At 35.4% G+C, this 21,888-nt stretch overlaps 1 protein-coding gene across 1 annotated transcript in view; it reads right to left on the bottom strand.

Annotated features, from left to right (window-relative positions):
• Nucleotides 1-195: 195 nt before the first annotated feature.
• Nucleotides 196-21,888, bottom strand: part of trim3a (tripartite motif containing 3a) — a 31,589-nt gene continuing 9,896 nt past the window's right edge. Inside the window, exons 2-14 of the mRNA XM_067366425.1 lie at nt 12,748-12,921; nt 10,784-11,024; nt 9,523-9,674; nt 9,098-9,278; nt 8,574-8,921; nt 5,324-5,714; nt 4,600-4,703; nt 4,335-4,502; nt 3,129-3,297; nt 2,962-3,021; nt 2,610-2,680; nt 2,234-2,374; nt 196-923 (exon numbers count right to left, since the gene is read on the bottom strand). Of these exons, the coding sequence (XP_067222526.1) occupies nt 771-923; nt 2,234-2,374; nt 2,610-2,680; nt 2,962-3,021; nt 3,129-3,297; nt 4,335-4,502; nt 4,600-4,703; nt 5,324-5,714; nt 8,574-8,921; nt 9,098-9,278; nt 9,523-9,674; nt 10,784-11,024; nt 12,748-12,893 (2,325 nt within the window). The 5' untranslated portion in view covers nt 12,894-12,921 and the 3' untranslated portion in view covers nt 196-770. The remainder of the gene's footprint in view (nt 924-2,233; nt 2,375-2,609; nt 2,681-2,961; nt 3,022-3,128; nt 3,298-4,334; nt 4,503-4,599; nt 4,704-5,323; nt 5,715-8,573; nt 8,922-9,097; nt 9,279-9,522; nt 9,675-10,783; nt 11,025-12,747; nt 12,922-21,888) is intronic.

Here is a 21,888-nt window from a genome sequence, read left to right as displayed (position 1 = left end):
CTTGTACATTATACCATTGTGTACAAAATAAATAAACTTGCTTTATAACCTTTTTACGTGAATACAAAGCATGCAATACGTCAATTGTGCTCTTGTGGTCAGTGATATGTAGCAAGCCCAAGTCAGTTTTAAAATCAGAGGCACGATGAACCTACAAGCAGTTCTAGTAAAGCCAGTAAAGCACATTGACAGTATTAATATTGAGCTTTAGCGCACTAAGCGAGAGTGGATCTCCAAAAAACCATATTACAGCAAATCAATGGCGATCAAATTTACACCATATGATACAAACGCGTACACATGTACAGCTAGTCAATGCACAAAAGGCCAGTTTGATGTGAGAATTTTGAGCTCCATCCACAGGTCATTCTTAAGCTGTTGCATTAATCATTTGCCCAGGGAACATTTATTGACCCCCATTTTATTCCCTGCAATTCTTAATAAATTTAACAGAGGTGGTTGATAAGCAGCTTTAAGTTTTGCATCAAAGTGTTTGTAAAAGCACACATATAGCTGCCCTCTTGGTCACTGTTATATACACAGTAACTGTTATTACTTGCTTGGGTTCAATATACAGTACATTCATTTAGGAAATGGCTATTAAATCAAATTGATCAAATAGGGATGCAACATTCATGAAGTCCTGGGTTTGTTCACATCAACATCAGTCAAATGGCTGGAAATTTATGTGCAGAGACTTGTGCAAAGGAAAACATGAAATGCCAAAGAAGACCTTACAGTATAACTCTTCCACCACGGTGAGTCTTTCATTACTGCAGGTATCGGTACACTTTGAAGCAGTGGTTTCCAGAGTCTGCCACGGCCACGTGGCCGTCTGATGTGAGAGCCAGACCCTGCGGACCGTACAAAGGATCCGCCGTCGTATTGATGTACGACAGAAAAGAGCCAGAACTGTCAAACACCTAAACAAAAAAAAAAGATGTACTTTTATGAGCTTTTTTAAATGAATGCCCATAAAGTGGAATTCACTTTTTAATAATAATAATAATAATAATATATATATGTATATTATATATATATATATAATAAAGGGCTAGGTGGTTGAAAAAAAGTCTATATTAAATAGTTTTTTAAAATCAAAAATAAATATATAATTATATGGTAATACTTTACCATAAGGTGATGTTTGTTAACATCAGTTAATGCATTAACTAACACGCTGTAGAAGTATTACTCATTGCTAGCTCATGTTAACTAATGTAGTTAACTAATGTTAACAAATGAATCCTTATTTTAAGTGTTACCAATTGGTATAATATAAAATTAAATAATAAATGAAAATATATTACAAAATAAAATGAAATTACAAAATAAAATTATAAACTAAAATAGGGCTACGTGGCTTAAAAGTAATGAAACATGTTTTTGAAAATTGTTTTTAATAAAAAATATATAATTATATTAGAAATTAGAATATATATATATATATATATATATATATATATATATATATATATATATATATATATATATATATATATATATATATATTCTAATATATAATATGACCCTGGACCACAAAACCAGTGAAAAAAAAAAAAGCTTTCCATTGATGTTTAATTTGTTAGGATAGGACAAGATAGGACAAGATTTGTTAGGATTTGGCCGAGATACAACTATTTGAAAATAATCTAAGGGTGCAAAAATCGCCTTTAAAGGTGTCCAAAAATCGAAAATCGCCTATAAAGTTGTCCAAATGAAGTTCTCAGCAATGCATATCCACTGACATAAATAAATTTTTGATATATTTATGGTAGGAAATTTACAAATAATCTTAATGGAACATGATTATTGGCATAATAGAAATATAATTTTGGCATAAAAGAAAAATCGATAATTTTTACAAATATACCCATGCTACTTTTCACTGGTTTTGTGGTCCAGGGTCACACACAGTATATATATATATATATATATATATATATATATATATATATATATATATATATATATGCTAGGTAGCTAAAAGTAATTGCAAAAAATAACTGCAGAAATTGCAGATGCTATTTGATTTGACATTTTGTTATCGAATGCAATGAAATTCACACATTTGGGATTCTGTCTAAAGTGTGCAAATACTGGGGTCATTATATATAAACAGTCAGTTTTACATATATTTTTAAGACACAAATTTATGAATCTGCCCAAACTATAAAACTACTATAAATCATATTTAATGTGAACATAAAAATCAGAACGTTCCATAGCCTACCTGAATCCTACTGTTACCCCAGTCTGCCACAATAATATTCCCATTGCCATCTACAGCCACACCGGTGGGTGCGTTGAACTGGCCGTTCCCTTCGCCATGTGAACCAAATTTAAACAGGAACTCTCCATCGGCGTTGTAAACCTGCAAGAAGTTGTAAATCCAGAGAAAAAAAAGACCACAAAAAAAAAGAACAATGTTAAGAAATGTGTATCATTAGCAACTTTGAATTATGCACAAAAGCGAAAGTTACATTGATGTGTCATTAATTAGAGGCAGAACATAATAAAAAGGGACAGCAGACCTGGCTAGAGTTTGACAGTTACATGTTATGGCATGTGGAACAATTTACGCAATGAAACAGAAGAGCTCACCGTACCTTAACAGAATGATTGTGGAAGTCTGTCACAACAATTTCATTCTTGTTGTTTATAGCCACAAAATGGGGACCTTATGGCCATAGAAGGAGAAGGAAAAAGAGAGAGTTACTATCACATTAAGAAGATGCTGTTTTGTTTCTAAGAAATAGTCCGGCAGCATAGAGAACATTTGATTTATGCAAATCATTTCTCTCAGCATTGCTCTCTTTATGTGGATAATCAATTATTTTACAAAGATTTCCAGAGTTGTTTTCTGTTTTAAAATGACCTCATTCAATATTCAATGATACCATATACAACAAGGAATAGTTCACATAAAAAAAAAATTAAACAAAAAAAATGAATACGCACTGAAGGCAGGGCCAGATTTACTCTGCTTTGGCTCTGTTGGTGTATTCGGAGTACTTTTGTCTGCAGAGAAACAGAAAGAGTCATTTGATCAAAACATGATCTGGCCATGAAATAAATGCTCACGACCAGTGCAGTAACACAAGAAACTAAAAAATAAGAGACATTACCTGCAAACTGCCTCTCTGATGTTCCTTTGGCACCAAATTTGGTCACCAGTTTGCCGTTGGATTGGAAAATGAAGACACAGCAGGCCTTATTGTCTGCTGTGATAATATGACCATTCTTGTCCACAGCCACTCCTTTAGGTCCCATCAGCCGACCTGCACCAATTTTATTCTGCCAAGAAAAACACATTAGCACAAAATTAGCAACTAATTAATCAAATCAACATGGTAGAAAATTATAGTGTGCCACAAGCAACATAAATATGCTATCTGATACTTGGAAAAGTGAGTTAAAAGGCACAGTATGCAAGTTTCACCGCCAGAGGTCGCTTTTTCAAAAAAATAACAAAGTTGTAGCTTGATGATGCCATGAATGAGTGTGGAATCATGGGAATTGGACTCGGGGCGGAAATCATGTTCTTAGATGAGCTAATGTATTATTAAAGTTTTATTAAAGCTACATGCCATAAGTTTTGCCTCTTTGTCGCCATCTCTGTTTGAAACCTGCAATTGCAGTTATTTGCGGCATTATCATCTTTACGCGGGTTGTGCATCGGCACGGCTCCTCCGCACGGATGAATTTAATATTTTGTGGATACTGTACTTCGGAATCACAAATTGTAGTGTGGGGGAAATTTTGAGTTTCTGTATAATTTCCATTTGATTTTACTTATATGCTTATGGTTAGATGATTTTGTTTTTCTCAAAAGTGCTCAAGTATGCATTCTTCGGGTGACAAGTGGAAAAACACTGAAGTGGTAAACATGTTCCTAATATGGTAAAAGGACAGAGGCTTCAGCCTTGGAGGTTAGAGATACAAAAGTGAGGGGAAGCTTTCATTGTTTGTCTTCAAGCTACTTGTGTTTATGTTGACTGTTTGACCTCTCTTTCTTGCAAGAAATAAAACTTTCGAAAGACAATTGGACGTGATTTGTCTCTTATGCAATAAGAGTCAGTTTTGATTTTTGCCACAACAGTAGTCTTGGAAGTATGACCAAAATAAGATTTTTCACTGGAAAATGTCATCGGAACAAGTAAGCAACAAATCTGCCACTTGACTATGTGTGATTTCTGGAATTGATTAATTTAATTTAATTTTAAAAGTCATTATTGAATTACAATTTATTTAATTAGAATTTTAATACATTTTATATTTAATGTATTCAATTTTTAAATTTTTAAAAAATCATTAAAAAAAATGCAACTTACCTTAAACTTGCCATCTGGGGAGAAGATGTTGAGCCACCTGTTGTCATAGTCGGCTACAATAATGTCGCCATTCATGTCCACTGCAACACCAGTGGGGCGCTGGAGCTGGCCAGGGGAGCGACCTCTGACCCCGAACTTCAATTTAAATTGACCATCATTGGAGAACACCTATCAGATCACAGAATACACCAAAAGTGATTTATGCAGTCCACATTTATTCATATGTTTTCTTGTTAAAGGTGGCCATCAGGCTGCTTAGTCTTACCTGTATGCACTGGTTGTTGCTGTCGGCCACTACGATTCGTCCGTTGCTGGTGGTAGAGATGCCCTGCAGGTTGGAGAACTCCCCTCGCTCTCGCCCCCGCGTCCCTGTCACATCAAATAAGAGGTCAGCTGACACATTCTGACACAGGCCAACAACAAAGCAGAGTGCAGAAATGACCTTTTCATCATTACAGGTTAACTTAAAAGACTGCAACATTATTGCATTATTTTCTTTATAAAAAACACATGGTTCCCACACGTTTTGACCAGAGAATTTTTATTTATTTTCCCATGGCATTTCCAGTGATTATACAGAGCCCCTAAAGGGACATGATGGAAAAAAGTTTTTATATATAAAAAGAGATCATATTTTGCAAACTAACAAGTTTCTCGGAGGAACGCAAACATTTTGCAAGCGAACGCAAAGTTTCTTGGGTGAACACAAAACATTTTCCTCACATCTCATTTTTTTCTTCGTCATGTAACTTTAAGGGCTAACTTTTCTGACCAAAATATATTTCAAATATAAGCATAAGTGATATGTTGTAAATCTTGTGGCTTAAGGAAATATTTTTTCAAGTTGTAAATATATTTTGTTTAAACCTTCAAATACCAAAATATATTTCTGTACTTTTAAAATATATTTAGTGCAATCTCTGACATATGTATTATTGGAATTCGGGATACAATCTGATGTAAAGATGTAAATAAAACATCCAACTCACCCACTCTAAAGATGAGTTCATCCTCTATGGGATTCTCCTTCTTCTTCGTTGTACTGTACATACTTGAGGGTCTGCGCACCGCCTTCTGGCGCACATGTCCTCCACCCCCTCCACCTCCTCCGGGGGACTTCACGCGCCTCTTCACGTCATCGGGTGACTGCGGGGCGTCGCAGGGTTTAATGGCTCGCAGGCGGAAGGGGCTGCCCCTCACAGGCTGCCCGTAGAGCAGAACGGAGAAGGAGAACTCGCCCTCTGAGCGGAGAGTGTAGCCGATCTCATATGTGCCGTTCTTGTTGTCTGTTATGTCTGTTTCGGTGACTGTTCCATCTGGACCACTGATCTGAGCCCTCAGTGCAGCGTTTCCAGTCTTTACTAGCTCACCGTCTTTGTCCTAGAGAAAGCAGTTAAAGGCTTATGCTACGAACCTAAATCAACCTACAGCATTTATTACAAGGACAGTCCCTCTGAAATAACCTGTGGTTTGTGCTTTGCTCAAGGGCACAATGGTGATTTTCCTAGATCAAACCTACAACATTTTAGCAGATATTATAAAGGTATTTTTATAAAAATTATTACATTTATTTTTCAATAATAAGTAATTATTTTATATAATTAAATACATTATATATATATATATATATATATATATATATATATATATATATATATATATATATATATATATATATTAATTTCCATAATTTCATTTTAATTAAAGCTGCAGTCCGCGATTTTTCCTCTTTGTCGCCATCTCTTGGTTGAAACCAGTAAATTGCGCTGCCAATGATGATTAAATCTAACTATCGCTTAGCTCGGATCATGCTAAACCGTGCAAATTATTATGACTGTTATACTTTGTTCTCAAATCGTTAATGTTAACAACATCAGCATTACTATGACTATGTGTATATTAGCTTTACCTGTAGATTTCAATTTCTGTATCCACTCATCAGTCCAAAGTCTTTTGCTTTTTGATTACGGGTGAATCTCCAGTTGTCACTGATGATTGTCATTTGGATCTTTCTGGATTACAATCCGCCATCAAAATGATAAGTTTAATTATTTCAAGCTGCTGTGAGAACAGGCTATAAATGATCCGTCACCTGTAGCATCCTCACGTGATAAAACTGACTAGCCTGGACTCCTTCCTTTCTGTTTACAGACGTGACGTAATGACGCACTGACGAACTTTTGCATGCTCAAATTTCCCATGGAAATCCACCATGTCGCTCTTATTATAAAACATTATTACAAGCTTACCATTGTGAATCGAGCTAAGATAATGAGATAGTTTTGAACAATGGCTGGTTATGTACTTGCTCAAAAATTGATTTTGGATAATTTTTAACCAAATAAAGTTACAGACTGCAGCTTTAATGGTTAAATTATTATTTAAAAATATTTTTAGATGTTAGATATTATTTATTTTCATAAAAAATATTTTCTTTAACCCTCTATGGTACGGTGTTGCCTCCAGGCAACATGGTCTATTTTAGTTTGTTTTTAATAAAATAAAGCACAAATTGATTGATCAAGCATATCTCAGGACAGAATAACTCAAATACTAATCAATAAAAGTGCAAAAAAAGACCAAAACATGACCAACAGGGGTCCATTTTGTGTCCTGTTTCAGCACATGTGCACATATCACATGACTCCATATTTTCTCCATTGAAAAGTGTTATTTCACTTGTTTGTAACCAATTAATCATCCACAAAAAAATATGAATCACCTTCACTGGCAAGTAAAGAAGTATTTTTAAGTAATTTACATTATATATCATCAAATGTTTTAGAGAAATTTACAAAAAAATTGTGTGTTGCCTCAAGGCAACATTGTACCATAATGGAATCGCATAAGGCCATACAGGCATGATAGGTTTCAATACAAATGCATCATATTTGTAAGGAAAAGAGTTACAATGATCTAAATATGTTGGCATTTTCACATGATTTTGTAATGTACTTATAAGAATACTAATTCACATACTATATCTGCATATATTATGATCTGCACATTTTCTATAGCACTTCAGAACGGTATAAAACACAGGTAACACTGGCAGCTGATGAGGGTGAGTATGAGGAGTTAATGAGGGGTCATACTGTAATGAGGAAGATGAAATCATAGTGAAAATCCGTCAGGGAGATACTGAGGGTGAGAGAGATGATGGATATGAGGATGAAGATGGATATGATAATTTAATATAATAACATAAAAATATGATGGTTTGGTAATACTTGCGTTCCACTATGGCACAATGTTGCCTGAGGGCAACAGCTGGATATAAAATGTTACTTTTTATTAAATATGAAACTTTTAATACATTAAAAACTAGATAAATTTGTTTGTTTAAGTGCCTAGTTAAAGAAATGAATGTTTTCAATAAATATATTTCTTTTTTCTACATGAAAATGCCAAATGTTTAAATTTTTCCATTGTGGTACAATGTTGCCTCGAGGCAACAAACTTATAAAAATTAAATACATTAAAAAAATATGAAAATGTTTATTGATATTGTTAAAGTGTCCAATTTTAAGCAGGAAAAACAACACAAATAATTTTTTCCTCATTGATATCATATTGCGTACCATAGAGGGTTAATAATATTTAAATAATAAACAATTTGTCAATAATATATAAATAGTTATTTTAATACATTTTAAATAAATTATGAAAATAAAAATTAATTTTTTTTTTTTACTTTTTACTGTACAATAAATTAAATTATAAATTTATATTTATAATTTTTTATATTTCTAACATTCATTTTAAATGTATTTATTATTTATTTATCAGACCGAACATTTATATGAGTGCATTGAACACTAATTACTTAAGCAACTTTTTCACAAATTAAATGCGGCATATTACAACAAAGGTGATCACCCGGTTACTGCATTATTGCAGGACATTATATGTGACTTTGTGGGACAATGCAGGACATGTGAGAAATATATATTTACTACTAAATATTGATTTACATTAGTTGAAAAGCCTATTTGCCATTACGTTGGATAATAGAATGTTGTAACTAAGCTTTGTTCATTTTAACTGGTCTGCACTCAATTTGCCCTGGTTAGAGTGACACAATGTAATTTACAGCACCTATTCAGTCTGCTAAATATAATGAACTGAGTAACAGGCTCATAGGTTAAAATCACATTTTATACTAAAATAAATTTCCTTGAGTATAGCGACTACTTTGTTTTCTTTATTAGACTATATGCAAACATTAATGCCACTAACCTTTGTGGTCACTGTAACGGTGGTGTTTTGCCCGACAACAGCATGTCTGAGACCCTCTCCAGTAGCCACGCTGGTGTGGCCCACGGCGCTGGTGGTGAGCAGGACTCCCAGGTTCTGTATGGAGCGACGCAGCCCCTCTGTCTCCACCTGACAGTCCAGGTGGCCGTTCTCATGGGGCTGCTCAGGGAAGGCGTGGCGGGCGAGAACGCCCATCCGCTCTCCCATCTGCTTCTGCACCAGGAGCACCTCAGTGGGGCTGCCATGGTTCAGCGCCTGCTCTGTGAAGCTACAACTGCTCTGGATGTTCTCCTTCCCTTGCAGTAATGCAGTGAGTTGGGCCTGCAGCACCTGCAACAACAGTCGATATAAATTCAGCAGATGCCCTTTGAAAAATGAATACAATACAACAAATAATAAAATAATATTTGTGTCCACATGACAGCATATGGGTTTAAAATTACAAAAGGGTGAGTAAATAATGCCAGAATTTTTTTTTTTTTTTTTGAGTGAACTAAGCTTTTCACCTTCTGCTTGGTGCTGCAGATGTTCTCCAGGTCAGTGATGAGGGCAGTCTTGCGCTGGTGCAGTGCTTTCTCTAGTTCCTCGAATGTATTGCTGATCTCTGTGACTGCCTCATTCTTCCTGTCTGTTAGCTGCCTGGAGATCTCATTTACCAGCTCTAGGGCTGCAGTCAGCTGAGGAAGCCTGCGGATGCAGAATGAGGGCAATGTTCAGTCAAACTTTCCGTAAGGAGGTCATAGTGTGACTCCAGCAGCTGAGCTATGCAAACACAGCAGAGACTCAAAATGTTTTAAAAGTAGGGGAAGCAAATATTTTATTTTAAATAACAGAGCTTTAAACCTGAAGAAGGATTCAGTGTATAAAGAATGGGTTAAAGTGAGCTGCAAAGAATAACAGTGAGCTTAGTATTATTTTTGGCTGCATGAACCTGTTGCGAATTGCATCCAGCTGGTTCTTCAGCGCGGCTTTGTGCTGCTCCAGAACATCCCGCAGTGGAACGGTCACATGTTCTCTGTGCTCTCCCTCTGTGCACTCCAAACACATGGCTGTTTCACAAGACTCGCAGTAAAACTCCATGACCTGCAGAGGGCGGCAAAAACTCATTGAAATACTGAACACTCTGATGGGGAAAGACTCTGTATGAACTAAAATAAATATAAATGTTAGCCGAAATAAAATAAAATATAAATATTAGCCGAAATAAAATAAAATATAAATATTAGCTGAAATAAAATAAAATATAAATATTAGCTGAAATTAAATAAAATATAAATATTAGCTGAAATAAAATAAAATATAAATATTAGCCGAAATAAAATAAAATATAAATATTAGCTGAAATAAAATAAAATATAAATATTAGCTGAAAGAGGCAGAAATATAATAAAATACAAATATCAGATGAAAAACTTAAATTAAAAATTTAATTACACTAAAATAGAATTATATATTTAAAACAATAAAAATGACAAAAACACATAACAAAATGATTAAATTTATACTAAAATTAAAAAGAAAACTGAAATAGTATATAAATAAAAACAACATAAGAAAATAAATACATTTATTTTTTTAAATAAAACTGAATAACAATAATAATAAATAAATATATATTAAAAATATATATATATATATATATATATATATAAAAATATATATATATACATATATATATATATATACATATATATATATATACATATATATATATATATATATATATATATATATATATATATATATATATATATATATATATATATATATGTGTGTGTGTGTGATTTTAATAATGTATTGATAAATGCTGTATAAGTGTAGTTCATTATTAGTTCATGTTAACTAATGTAGTTAACTAATGTTAACTAATGAACCTTATTGTAAAGTGTTACCACAGTCTTTAATGTCAAACACTGCAGTATACACGAACACAAACACTAAAGTTAATAAGAACTGACAAAGAACTAAACTGAACAGAGAGTATATATGCAGGGTATATAAATAAGATACAGCTGATAATAATCACAGAAACAGGGGCATAATCAGAAACCAAAGAAACCAAAACTAAACAGAGCAGCGAAACAGGAAATAAAGAAAACGGAACAGAATATTCAAATAAGATTCCATAACCGTAACACCTATCAGCGAAGTATGTACATTTAGTTCATTAGTCCGTATGTGTGCATGCTTACCTTGCCCTCGTGGTTGGGGCAGGACAGGGGCGGGGCATATGTAGCAGCACCGGCTGACTCCAGCCCACTTGAGGCCTCAGGACGGGTGCAGTCCTGCTCCCTCTGCAACACTTCCATCAGATTAGTTATGAAGAAATTGTTCTGCAGTGCTGCAACACCCTTTTCTGGCAGGATGGAGGTCTGTCTGCACACTGGGCAGGACAGGGTCAAGGACTGAGGGGGGATGTAGTTCTGGAGACATCTGTGATGAAAACATAGTGCAAGACTTAAAAGCAAGCTGTAAAGATTTCCCTCCACATCTAATGGATTGTAAATGAAGATATATCCCAAGACGTGATTAATAGTGGTCTGTATTTTTTTCAGTCTCATTAAATTTCAGTGGGAAATATTTTGACAGGATGATAGAAAATGAAAGTAGCTAACAGTCATGTGAGGACATAATCTGTTGATAAAAGCGGAAAAAACTGAGGCTCACATTCCAGCTCAGTGACGGCAAAGGGAATATGGTCATCTCTGTCTTTGCCTTACCGGGCGGTTTCTAAACATGATGTCATACGACAGCCATGCTAAAGCAAAATCTTGCATCTGGGTCATTGCTTTTCTACTATTCTGGAAGCCCTGAAGAGCTTTACGTCAAAGTGTACATGTTCACTGGCATGGTGGAGCTGTGGGGGGGATTTCAATTCATTCTCTCTAGTGGGGAGTGTTGAAATCTTGAGAAATGCTGAACTTTATGCAAGAGGTGAAAAACAATGGGCGGCAGTCAATCACTGTGAGGTCAAAGCAGTGACGTCTCTCATAACCATTTCAATTTTGCTTAAATTACATTGTTATATATTAGATATTTCATTCAAAAATATAATTAATTATTTACTCAGATGCCGTTTGGATGCTTTTAATGTGCTAGACTGTGGCAAGATTAACAAAAGTGTATTAAACTGATGTTGTATGTGTGCAATTCAGAAATAAAGTCTGTATTATTTTTAGTACTATTTTTTTTTAAAAATGTAATAAATATTATTTTGTAAAGTTTTCAATGTGGCTAGACTATGGCGGGGTTTAAACATATACACAAATTATGAAGTGCAAATTATAAAGTCATTTGACAATCCAGAAGAAATTTTTTATTTTATTTTATTTTATTATTATTTAATTGATCATATAAAATTATTGTAAGTATTATTTCAGAGTGGCTAGACTGTGGTATTTCTTTTTTTAAATGTGTATTAAATTGATAGCAATTCAGAAATAAAGTTTGTTTTTAATTTATTTATTTTTTTTATTTAATAAATATTATATTATTTTATAAAATGTTCAGTGTGGCTAGCCTATGGCAGGATTAACAGTGTAAAAAAAGTGTATTAAATTGACATTGTATGTACACTCCAGCAGTTTGGAAATAAAGTGTATTTTATTTTATTTTTATTTTTTTTAATAACGGTTATATTATTTTGTAAAATTATTGTATTATTTTAAATATGGCTACAGAAAAAAGACTTAAAAACAGCATCTGGATGGGGGCTTATTAAACTGAACTATCCAAATGATCCGATTCACTAAAATGAATAAAATTCCCCAACACTTCATAAGAGAGAGAGAGCTATAAAGCTAAGTTTGGCTATAAAACAATATTACAAAAAAAATAAAGACGCACGCCATTAACACACTGAAAACAGTCCAGCTACTATTGTGCTACTAAAAATTTAGTTAATTTAGTGTCTTTTTTTTTTTAAGTGGTTACTCCCCAACACTGAAGACAACTAGATTGCTGTAATTTTACAGACACACCCCCAAAGCGACAGGCCTCTAGTGTTTTGGCCGGTATTGAGCACGTTTCTTCCACACCAGTGAACACAGACAGTCTTTAGCATATTCTGAAAGTCACATTCAGGCTATTGCGTGATTGCAATCATTTGATCATTCATGCACAAAGCACTTTTTTCTATTGTAATGTGTCAGTTTACCTCTCGCAGAAGGTGTGCAGGCAGGGCAGGACTTTAGGGTTGTGGTAGTGCTCCAGACAGATGCTGCACACCAGGAACTGCTTGTCTATTTGACGCACCACCGGGCTGGTGCTGCCGCTTTCCCGCTTAGCCATCGTGAGAGGCATTCAAATGAAGAGACAGAGGCCTCTCAGACTATAAGAAAGAGAGAGAGAGAGCGTTAATCTTTGAATACAGCTGTAGTTCTGCCTATTTCATCTTAACAATCCCAAGGAGACCAATGAAATCTTGCATAAGCTTGCAAAAGCATTGATTTCATGCAAAATTACGAAATAAAGGGTTTTATGCATGGCAAGGTTCTGAGGGAGTAAAATTAAACATTATCTGGAATAAAATCACACCTAAATATAATTAAATAATATTTCCACACTTTTTGACATTTTACAAAATATGTTTTCCAAAATTTGCATAATTACTAAATACAATTTGTTGCACAGTACAAACATTCTAATAATTTTTACATTGAAAAGCTGAAAGTTGAAAAGTTAAGTTAAAAGCCTGGGTCAAGAACAAGTGTAAAACAAAATATAACACATTCATTTATACACTAACATACCTTTATACACTTTGTAGTCTGCGAGATTTTTTTCTTTAATTAATATGTTTATTCAGCAATGACTAATAAAAATTAAAAAAAATGACATCACAAAATGTGATATAAGTCTTGGGTGTACCCAGAATGTGTCTGTGAAGTTTCAGCTCAAATTACTAGCTTTCCAAAATTGCTGCTATTTGGGTGTGAGCGAAAACATGGCGTTTTTTTGTGTGTCCCTTTAAATGCAAATGAGCTGCTGCTCCCGGCCTGCTTTCCAAAAGAGGGCGGAGCTTTAACAGCTTCGGTTGCTCAATAACAACAAAGCTGAAGAATCTCACGCAGCCAAAATGATGATTGTCAGTAACAGTGTTCAGCCTTACATTGATCAAACTGGAGTCGGACACTGATGGAAAGATGGAAAGTTACAACTTTTAAAATGCATCTGGACGTTTCTGAACGGTTAGTGGATAAATTTAGGAAGCTGCTGTAGAGTTAATTCATCTCATCGACTAGCATGTGCCATCATGTTAATCTTTTGTGCAAAACCCGTATGGACGCCCACTATACATAGCAGACCTGTTTGCCAAACAGAGCCATACACGCCATGCTACCGTTTAAGATTGCTATCCTAGCAAAATATCGCTCGGACAGAAATGCTCCTTTTTTAGCAATCGAACTTGCCAGGGTCAACTTGTAGGCTGAGACGACTCTTAATATTGTTGTGTGCCAATGACAGAACAGTTAGCATTTATACTGTTTCAAAAGATATGTATTTAAAGGTGCCCTAGAATTAAATATTGAATTTATCTTGGCATAGTCAAATAACAAGAGTTCAGTACATGGAAATGACATACAGTGAGTCTCAAACTCCATTGTTTCCTCCTTCTTCGGAGGTCTTTTAAACAAATGAAATTTATATAAGAACAGGCGAATCTCAACATAACACTGACTGTTACGTAACAGTCGGTGTGTACGCCCCCAATATTTGCATATGCCAGCCCATGATTGAGGCATTAGACAAGGGCAGCCAGTATTAACGTCTGGATCTGTGCACAGCTGAATCATCAGACTAGGTAAGCAAGCAAGAACAACAGCGAAAAATGGCAGATGGAGCAATAATAACTGACATGATCCATGATTACATGATATTTTTAGTGATATTTGTAAATTGTCTTTCTAAATGTTTCATTAGCATGTTGCTAATGTACTGTTAAATGTAGATAAAGTTACCATCGTTTCTTACTGTATTCACGGAGACAAGAGCCGTTGCTATTTTCATTTTTAAACACGTGCAGTCTGTATAATTCATAAACACAACTTCATTCTTTATAAATCTCTTCAACAGTGTGTAATGTTAGCTTTAGCCACGGAGCAAAACCTCAAACTCATTCAGAATCAAATGTAAACATCCAAATAAATTTAATACTCACATAATCCGACGCATGCATGCAGTATACATGACAAACACTTTGTAAAGATCCATTTTGAGGGTTATATTAGCTGTGTAAACTGTTTATGCTGGTTAAAGCAAGCGCGAGCTCCGTGGGCGGGGAGCACGAGAATTAAAGGGGCCGCAACCTATATATCGATGCATAGTTAATGATGCCCCAAAATAGGCAGTTAAAAAATGAATTAAAAAAAAAAATCTATGGGGTATTTTGAGATGAAACTTCACAGACACAGTCAGGGGACACCTTAGACTTATATTACATCTTGTTAAAAAAACGTTCGATGGCACCTTTAAAATAAATGTATTTATTTTACAATAACGCTGTTATTTTAAACTTTAGCATTCGTCAAAGAATCCTGAAAAAAAAAAATCACGGTTTTCACAAAAATATTAAGCAGCACAACTGCACAAATGTTTCTTGAGCAGCAAATCAGCATATTAGAGTGATTTCTAAAGGATCATGTGACACTGAAGACTGGAGTAATGATGCTGAAACTATTACTGTTTTTACTGTATTTTATTTTATCAAAAATGTGCAGCCTTGGTGAGCATAAGAGACCTCTGTCAAAAACATTTAAAACATATTACCGACCCCAAACTTTTGAATGATAGTGTGTATTATAACTAAAACAACGTCTGTTAGTTTTAATAAAAACAACCCCCTAGGACGTAAAAGTGTCCATAGGAAGAACAGCTTGAAGTGTCTGAAAGCAGTAGCTTTGGCCATCAGCTATATCCATTACACACATCCATGTGAACATCTGTCAGGTCAGATAGAAAACAGATTAACCCTGTTCCCGCCATCAACTAACAACATATTATTGTTCAATATCAATGAATTTTAACAGAGCAGCAGTTTATCATTTACAAACACATGCGAAATCCCATGATACCCAAAACATAACAGGCTTTCTGTTATTGAGGGTCATCTGTCTGTCTGTCAATGTGTGTTTGTGTAAGCACATGGTATTGTTTGTTGTTTCAGTGACCATGTGCTTCCTCGTCTGCCGTGATTTTCCAGCTCTGACCCATGTCTGATTCTGTTGTCCATTTTAGGATTAGAGTGAGAGGATTTTGTCTATTGAAAGTATGATTTTTATATTCCATGTTGAAACACAAGTGACGTGGCAGGCACTTTGTCTTAAATGAAAAGCATGAAACATTAACTGTACTAAATAATACTGTAAATAAAAGGGTAGGCCATGTAACGTCAAACAGGCTGGTAGAGGTCAGGTCACACCTAATTTCCTAATTGTTTTTACTAACAAAAACGCATTAAACTGACACTGTATATGTACTTTGGCAGTTCAGAAATAGTTTTATATTTTAGTTATTTTGTAAAAAACAATGCAGAATTTAAAAAAGTGCATTAAACTGTATTGTATGTGTACTCTGGCAATTGAACAATACTTTTTTCTTTTCTTTTTGTCTTTTTGACCATCTTAAATTTTTTTGAAAGACCTCACTGTACTTCTGTCTCTAATAGCCTTGTTTTTACTCATGTCAAATCTAATAAGGTCTGTATATGACATTAGTGCAGTGATGAATGAACACGCCAGCAGCTGTGAGAAGACAGGAAAACTGCAGACTCATCCCGCTCATCCTGGGATTTAGAAAACCTCCCAATTCCCTCATGACTAACCTGTAACGTCAGACGTTTTGTGCTTCTTGTGTAATCTTTAATTTCCAGTTTGTGGAAAAGCAGCAGATTGTGGTTCCCTGGAGCTGTGGCAATATTCTCTTCTCTTTATGCTCTCTAAAGTGTATTTTTCCCCTCTTCAGACTTTAGTAATAATATTAATAATTGAAAAAACCCACACACACTAGAAATATTATCTATCTGCCACACCTTTTGTTTCTGTCTCATCACAGGAGGAAGGAAAAAAAAGGAAGTCTCTAAAAGGCACTTCCTAAAAATCCTCCCAGTTCCTTCCTCTGTGTTCACACACAGAGAGAGAGCAAGAGAGATTAACTAGTCATTGCTAGCCACTGGGATAAATAAAAAGATGAAAAAAGTTCCAAAATGAAGGTCAAAAAAGCAGCTGTTCTTGTTATTACAGATGAGAGAAAACCCTGGGGAAATGTTGCTAGCAATAAAGTAAATGATGCCCACTGATAGCTCTGTATCTATGTTTTAGCACCAAATTCACTAAATAAATTATGCAAATCAGGCACACATTAAAGGGGTCTTTACGAAGTCTTGATTTTGTTTTTGGGGTGTACTAGAATATGCTTTCATGCTTGATTGTTCAAAAAACAGTCTGACTCGAAAATGCCATTTAGTTCCTGTTTCCATAAAGCCCCTCCTTTTAAAAAAGGAAATGTGCTGTAATTGGTTAGCAGGCCCAGTGTTAACACGTGTTCGGGAAAAGTCCCGCCCCTTGCCATAACTGCAAGCTCTACTCAGATGTAAATATTATGGATGGCATTAATTTCAAACCAATTCAAGCCTGATTCAGGCTTAAAGCTGCAGTCCATAAGTTTTGCTTCTTTGTCGCCATCTCTGTTTGAAACCTGCAATTGCAGTTATTTACAGAATTATAATTTTTACATGGGTTGTGCCTCGGCACGGCTCCTCAGCGTGGATGAATCTTTGCTGTCAGTCACCGCTCGGGTGTGGATACTGTACTTCGGAATCACAGATTCTACATCATGGAAGTATGACCAAAATAAGAATTTTCACCGGAAAATGTCATCTGAAGTAAGTAACATGTCTGCCACTTTTGTCCTGCTAACCAAAAAAAGCGTTACAATAAATCACGCTGCCAATGGTGATTAAATCTAATGATCGCTTAGCTCAGATCACATCAAACCATGCAAATTATTATTATTCTTATACTTTATTCTTAAATTGTTAATGTTAACAACATCAGCATTGCGTGACTTTGTGTACTTGGTGTGTATTAGCATTACCTGTAAATTTCAATTTCTGTAGCCACTCACTTTTGCTTTTGACTACAGGTGAATCTCCAGTTGTCACTAATGACTGTCATTTGGACCTTTCTGGATTACAATCCGCCATCAAAAAGTTTAATTATTGCAGCTGCTGTGAGAAAAGGCTATAAATGATCCGCCGCCTGCAGCATTCTCCACATGCCATACAGCCTACTAGCTGAGACTCCTTCTTTATGTAAGGAGATGATGTAATGACACAAAAACGAATGGCGGCATACTCAAATTTCCCACGGAAACCCACCAGTTTGAATTAGAAACATTATTACAAGCTTACCGTTGTGAATCGGCTATGGTAAGGAGATAGTTTTGAACACTGGCTGGTTATGTACATGCTCAAAAATTGATTTTGGATAATTTTTAACCCAAAAAAGTTACGGACTGCAGCTTTAAGAATGTTAACAAACAAGAGGATCGTGCAGAACGGATTTCATGTATGAACTTTGCAAGCATGCATTACACAGGACATTTGTGATGTCTTTATTGTTGTTGTTGTAATTTTCAAATATAGTTTAGATATGATGTTATGTTATACACCACTTATATACCACCTTGGTATTTGTCGGAAAACTATGGTACTACAAACAGTAATCAATCACAAAACCGTGGTTAATTTTCCTAAGGGGCAGTGAGCCTTACATGTTGGCTAGCAGGTGAGCAGAGGAAAAGCTTTGCCCTTTGTTTACATCATAGCAACAACATAAAACTTATCATTGGAACTCTAAATAGAAAATGCAACTACAAATAATAAGACGTACTTAAAAGTAGAAAAAGGGTGGAAAAAACAGCATCTCTTTAACATCACAACAACACTTTTTTCTCTAATGCAGCTCAACTAGGCCTCACCCCTTTTTTGCATATTACGTGGGCAGGGATTATTTAAATAAGTAACATTGTGACTTCACAAAACCCAGAAAAAACGTGTTGTAGTCCAAACGAGTTGTTCACTGTAGTTCTTGGAAAGTGGATTTTGTTAAGTAAAATATCTCCCTTTGGAGCATAGACTGTAAAAAAAATATGGACGTAGTGTCGGTGACGTCACCCATAGAGTTCTGAACAGCAGTTCTAACACGTAAATGAGGCCGCGGCCATCTTAGCTGCACGTGACTGCACGTCACTCCCGGATAACTGAAAATGGGCAAAGAGGCGGAACGTAGATGGAGCCCATGCTACTTGTTGCTGAAACCACGCCCGCCCTATCTATCTATCTTAGATACTATCTAAAATATTAATAAAGATAACAATACCATTAGAAAGTACTAAAGGTTTACTGTCAATCTAGTTTTTTAAGATAACGTTATAGATGCTCTAACACCAGTAGGCTAATTAATTTGTGTGGGGTGTGCAAATAACAAAAAAAAAAATAAAAATCAACTGGGACTTCATACCTTTATTGAAATAGAGATCGCGAGATGAATCCAATCCGTTGCACTTGGGTAAAATATCCATTTCAAAACATAAAAAAAAAAAAAAAAAACCTTTTTGTTCATGAAAGCGTTAAATCCATGAAATCTTTATATATTATCCATCATTTGCATCTTCGGAATGATTTGCTCTCCATCATCGTTCTTCAAGAAAGAATGCAATCTGAGCAGCGTTTATAATGTAAAACTCTATACGTACATATAGGAGTTGTATATCCTCCTGGTATTGTCATTGTAGTAAATCTCAGGAACAAAACTTTTAGCCAATGCCACGACGATCCAACAACGTTTATCTTCCGCATGCGAGCACATGTACAGACTGACATCTGTCTCGAGTGTGCAGCAAGCCATATATTGTATAAAATAATCCAGAAAAAAGGCACAAATACGACTGAGATGCCAAATTCAGCGGCTGAAATTAGCTGAGGTAACATGACGGCTCACAGACAGCAGCGCCACCTGTCACTCAAGTGACCACGCCCTTAATTATGCAGAACTTTAAATCTTAATATAATTTAAACGGATGAGTCATAACAAAATTCACCCCCCTCAGAGTTGTCATGAAGGGCAAAATTAGCAGTATAGACCAAAACACAATTTGAACCAGAGTGTAAACATGTTTTTTTCTGCTGTAAACTTGGTTGTTTTAACATTATGGTCAATGAGATTTTACTCCCTTTTGGAGCCTGTCCCTAGCGGCCAGTCGATGAATCGCAGTTTAAGTTACTTCCGTATTTGCTTCACGAGAAACTGGGGGAGGTTGCCGCTTGCTTTGGAGTGATCTTTGTAACCTTACACATCTTTTTTATGCTCAACCAGTAACATTACATGATGAGCTCCCTCCTTAGATCATCATTTGATCTATTACGGGTCCGTTCACACAGAGCACATTTTTGCTTTTAAAAAGACTCAGCCCTCAGGAATGGTCTTGAGACATGCTTTTGAGATGTGGTGCAATAACAAAATGAACAGAAATAGCTAAACAGCAGAAGGGTAAAATTGAATGCAAAAACATTTTGTGTGCAAACAGCCCGTAATGCTGTCATGAATGATCAATAGAAAATGTACACAATAGTAACATTTGCAAATGTATATAATGTAATTTAATGATAGCAAATATGATGCTCAAAAAAATTGCTGAAATACCATGTGCAACCGTTTGCCCCACTGCTTAGCTACTGGACATGGGCGTTAATTCCAATGTATACACACACAAAACACTAGAAAGATTATCCATGGTCATGAAAAACACACCAGACAGGGCTGTGGATTTTCTCAAGCAGACCTTATTGTTTGGTTTCCTGCACGCTCTAGCCAAGCCCAGTAACCAAGAAACACCAGCGCAGCCCCCCTAGCTGTCCCGCCCCACCCCCTTCATCATAAGCCCTGAATGAGAGCAGCTGAATGCTGACATCACAGCTGCCCTTCCCTCCTTTTTTGACCGCTTCTCGCTGTCTCTCCCTCTCTTCATGCTCTCGAGATTCTTATGCATACTCTAAAGCCCAGTAGAAATTTTAAAAGCCTTTAGCTGTAGCATTTCAGACCTGAGTCTGTGTCTGCCATTACAGTCCATGTCCTATGGGTAGACTTAATAATAAGTACCATAATTGGGCAGTAAAAAACATTACTTTTTGTACCTTATGGTCACTGAAATATCAGCCATGTGAAAGTTAGTCCCAGTCCCCCGTTTCAACATGAGGATGGGTAGATAATGACCAAATTACAGCTGTAATATAAATTTAAAATCTTTAGGTTAGTTTTAACTAGCATTTACTGGAGACAAGAGTAGTCCAAAGTCAGTCAATTTATCTATAGTCCAAACCACTAATCATGCAAAATGCAATATTAAAGGTAAACTATGTAACTTTTTGCCCTTTAGTGGTTAAAAAAAAAAAAAAAAAAAAAAAAAAAAACTGCATGCGTTTTCCGTAAGAACATTGTTTTAGTTTGGCTCTGTGTGACTGTGCAGATGAATATGATTTGCTACTGCTCATAAAACATTCACTACTAAGGTTAAGAGATATAACCGGTTTAGATGGAAAGGATCTCAAGCAGAGTAGACTAGACGAACACATACCCATTAACAGACACGATACATCCTTGAAAATAAATTCCAGCACAGAGCTTCAACAGCCATAATGAAATTACCACAATAAATAATGCTTTACAATGAACTCTGTTAGAGAGCTACATGGCAATTTATCTGTTCAATAAAATACCTTACTCAGCTGTTGAGTAATAAAAATACCATCTCTGCATCGCTTTTACAACATTTCAAGTCCCTCAGTTCTCACATCTCCAAAAAGCCAAGCCAATGTTGATTCTTGTTTTATTACGAGCTCAGTTGTGTTCTCTTTTTGCCACCAAACTCTCCTCTGTTCTGCGTTTTTTTTAAATGTGTGACTGCTCCATGTCAACTATGTCTCGCTCGTTGTGACAACTAACCTATGCCACTCCCACACCATACACGGAGCAACTTTTCTCTATTTACGGATATGACGAGACACGCACAGGCAAGTGACGTATGCAATTCAACAGGAAAATCATGCCGGCTTACCATAGTGAATCAGGGTAAGACAAAAACACATTTTGGAAGAAGGATTGATGACGTATTGATTCATTATAACATTTTTAACAAAATAAAAGTGACACAGTTTACCTTTAAGCACATGAAATAAAAGTGAATAATGTTGCTTTGCTTATAAAATAAAAGTTAATAATGTTGCTTTGCTTAGCATGTG

The sequence above is a fragment of the Chanodichthys erythropterus genome, chromosome 17 (genome assembly GCF_024489055.1).
Source record: "Chanodichthys erythropterus isolate Z2021 chromosome 17, ASM2448905v1, whole genome shotgun sequence".
In the NCBI taxonomy this organism is placed as follows: Eukaryota; Metazoa; Chordata; class Actinopteri; order Cypriniformes; family Xenocyprididae; genus Chanodichthys; species Chanodichthys erythropterus.
The sequence above is the reverse complement of the archived record's forward strand: the minus strand, read 5'-3'. Positions and strand labels throughout refer to the sequence as shown.